General features: G+C 31.2%; 1 protein-coding gene across 1 annotated transcript; it reads left to right on the top strand.

The window, feature by feature from the left end:
* Positions 1-1074: 1074 nt before the first annotated feature.
* On the top strand, positions 1075-2649 carry LOC112711560 (uncharacterized). The gene is made up of 4 exons (XM_025764241.3): positions 1075-1718; positions 1897-2007; positions 2145-2225; positions 2345-2649. The coding sequence occupies exons 1-4, from the start codon at positions 1461-1463 to the stop codon at positions 2426-2428; spliced, it is 534 nt and encodes a 177-aa protein (XP_025620026.1). The 5' UTR covers positions 1075-1460; the 3' UTR covers positions 2429-2649.

Below are 2649 nucleotides of genomic sequence, written 5' to 3'. Positions count from 1 at the left end.
CACATGATAATAATCATGAAATCTTTATTAGAATAACCACCTAATTTCTAAAGTTTTGTCAAGTAATCAAAATTGATGACGTGGTATCATTAGAAGAAAAAATATGGCTTAAATTCAATGTAAAAAAAGTAATATTAACTTTTATATAATAACAATAGATAGATAAATACTCTCACTTATATAGGAATACATTATTGCTCTTCCCAATTTATAGAAATGAAACATTTTCCTTTTTCTATAAGAGTTCAATTTAGAGCTTTGACACACACAGTTAATTAATTCAACTAAGATTATAAATTATTAACCACAAATAAAACGTACCAACTTCCATAAATACATGTATAGATATATCTTTTGCTTGAAGGAATGCATAAGTTGGTACCAGAACATGCAGATTGAGATTACTTCCTTCTTCAGTCTCCATTGCCCCATTCTCAGGCTTTGAACATAAGATTGCAAGTGCCTTTTGGAAAAAGCAAAAGATTGTAAAATATACACATACAATACAATCCTCATCATAATCCACCATCAAGTGTATGCTCATTGTGGCTGTAATATCAACACTAAATCCAGATTCACTGCTAAAATTTTGGCTGGCAATGATTAGTGGCTCTATGCGTGTGTAGAGAATATCTTGCCATAGAAATATAAAACATCATCAAATATATATGGCTTTTTTTTTTAAATATAATAGTGATAATGATAGCGGATACATGGAACAATAATGGTGTAATCCCTTTATATGAGCGCATTTTATCCGTTGAAAATCAGTCCTCCTATTTTCATTTTTTATAATTTTAAATTATGCAAATATTTGGAAAAAGTCACTCAATGATTTTCTTTCTCTATTTTTTATTTTAAAAATATATGACTATTTATATTTATTTAATTTTTTTCAAGCCCCTAACAATTTTGTATTTTCAGACTTTTACATACACACAAAAAAAATAAAAAAATAAAAATTCACCGTAAATTTAATTTGACAAATCGCACTATTGTATCTTAGTAAATGACAAAATTGACCAATATTTTAGCAATTCACATTCATTGTCCTTATATCTAAAAAATTCAGCAGATATTTCTTGGAGTAGGAGATAGAAAAGAGATTTTTTTTTTCCTTATATATACTTTTTATCCATTTAAAATGTGGAAATAGCGGAGACAATTTTTTTCATCAAAGCTCTTTCTATTTTGTGTCTTGAAACAATTACTAGTTAAAGTACTTGACTATAGCTATATAGCAAGGAAATAATATTCTTCTTATGAATCTAATATGTTGTCTGTTACAGAAACAGATTCGAAGAAAGGCTAGTGCTGTCCTTTTGCTGCTTTTAGAAGTCAAGAGAAGGATATAGTTTGTTGAGAGGGACAGAAAGAAAATTGAAGCAGAAGCAAAAGCAAAAGCAAAACAAGCGTCTTCGTTTGATAGATAAACACATTGGAGTTGTTGGAGTGAGTTGATGTGGGAGCATATGTGGTGCCTTGTTTGCTGCAACAAAGAAGAAATGCAAAAGATGAAGAACCTTGGGAGCATTGGAAGCAGTGGAAGGCTATCCACAGAAGAGTGTGAGGATGAGCAGATTTCAAAGCTGCCCATTTCCACATTTCAATCCAAGGAGGAAGAGATTGAGAGGAAGAAGACTGAGGTGAGAGAGAAGGTTGAACTCCAACTTGGCCGCGCCGAGGAAGAGACGAGGCGCTTGGCACAAATTTGGGAAGTAAGTTCTTCAATATGGAGAATTTTTTTTGTTGATAGAGTAAATATTGACCAAAATAAGTACAATAAAATATTTCTCTATGTAGTATTAGAATCTATATATTTTCATTATTTGTGTTTAATTTTAATCATAATTCACATATCTTCAATGTGTTTTCAAATTTCATGATTTGTACTAGGAGCTTGAAGTGCTAGATGATCCTTTGAGGAAAGAAGTTGCAATTGTGCGCAAGAAGATTGACTTGGCTATCAGAGATTTGAAGCCATTGGGACAAAACTACCAGAAGAAGGTAAAATTCTTGATCTTGAGGCTACAAAATAAATACTAGTCCACCCCTAGTATATAACATCCTACTCTACCAGTTTAAGGAAAATTTAATCATGAATGTGCAGAACTCAATAATGAATAACTTTGGTTTACTTATAGGAGAAAGAGTATAAAGAGGCCTTGGAGGCTTTCAATGAAAAGAACAAAGAGAAATCTCATCTTGTAACCACACTAGTTGAGGTATAGTTTTATATAGTTAAGATTGGGATTTTATAGAGACAATTAGTTCTGATGCTATGTTTTTAACTTTCTTGGTAACTGTTTAACGTCTTTTTATGTTATGCAAATTTCGTTTATAGCTGTTAACTGAGAGTGAAAGACAGAGGATGAAGAAACTGGAAGAGCTATGCAAGACCATAGATTCATTGTCAAGGAAACAATAATATTTGTATGCGGGTGCTATGTTTATTATATTAAGCTTGATTTGTTTAATTTCAGTGGCTTGTATTTAATTGTACTTACATTTTTATGTTATTCAAACTGTTATGTTGCTGTGTTTATGATGAAAAGAAAAAAAAGACAATGCAAGCAATGTACTAACTACTAATTGTTCACATTTTATCAACTGAAAGAGGCAAAGAGTAGCCAGAAATTGTGATGGCCA

The sequence above is a fragment of the Arachis hypogaea genome, chromosome 9, assembly GCF_003086295.3.
Source record: "Arachis hypogaea cultivar Tifrunner chromosome 9, arahy.Tifrunner.gnm2.J5K5, whole genome shotgun sequence".
Lineage (NCBI taxonomy): Eukaryota > Viridiplantae > Streptophyta > Magnoliopsida > Fabales > Fabaceae > Arachis > Arachis hypogaea.
The sequence above is the reverse complement of the archived record's forward strand: the minus strand, read 5'-3'. Positions and strand labels throughout refer to the sequence as shown.

Bases quoted from the DNA above. Each gene is read 5' to 3' on its own strand.
- LOC112711560 (XM_025764241.3), top strand. From the start codon at position 1,461: ATGTGGGAGCATATGTGGTGCCTTGTTTGCTGCAACAAAGAAGAAATG. The intron at 2,008-2,144 runs GTAAAATTCTTG...GTTTACTTATAG, and splicing joins GACAAAACTACCAGAAGAAG to GAGAAAGAGTATAAAGAGGC. The intron at 2,226-2,344 runs GTATAGTTTTAT...TTTCGTTTATAG, and splicing joins TTGTAACCACACTAGTTGAG to CTGTTAACTGAGAGTGAAAG.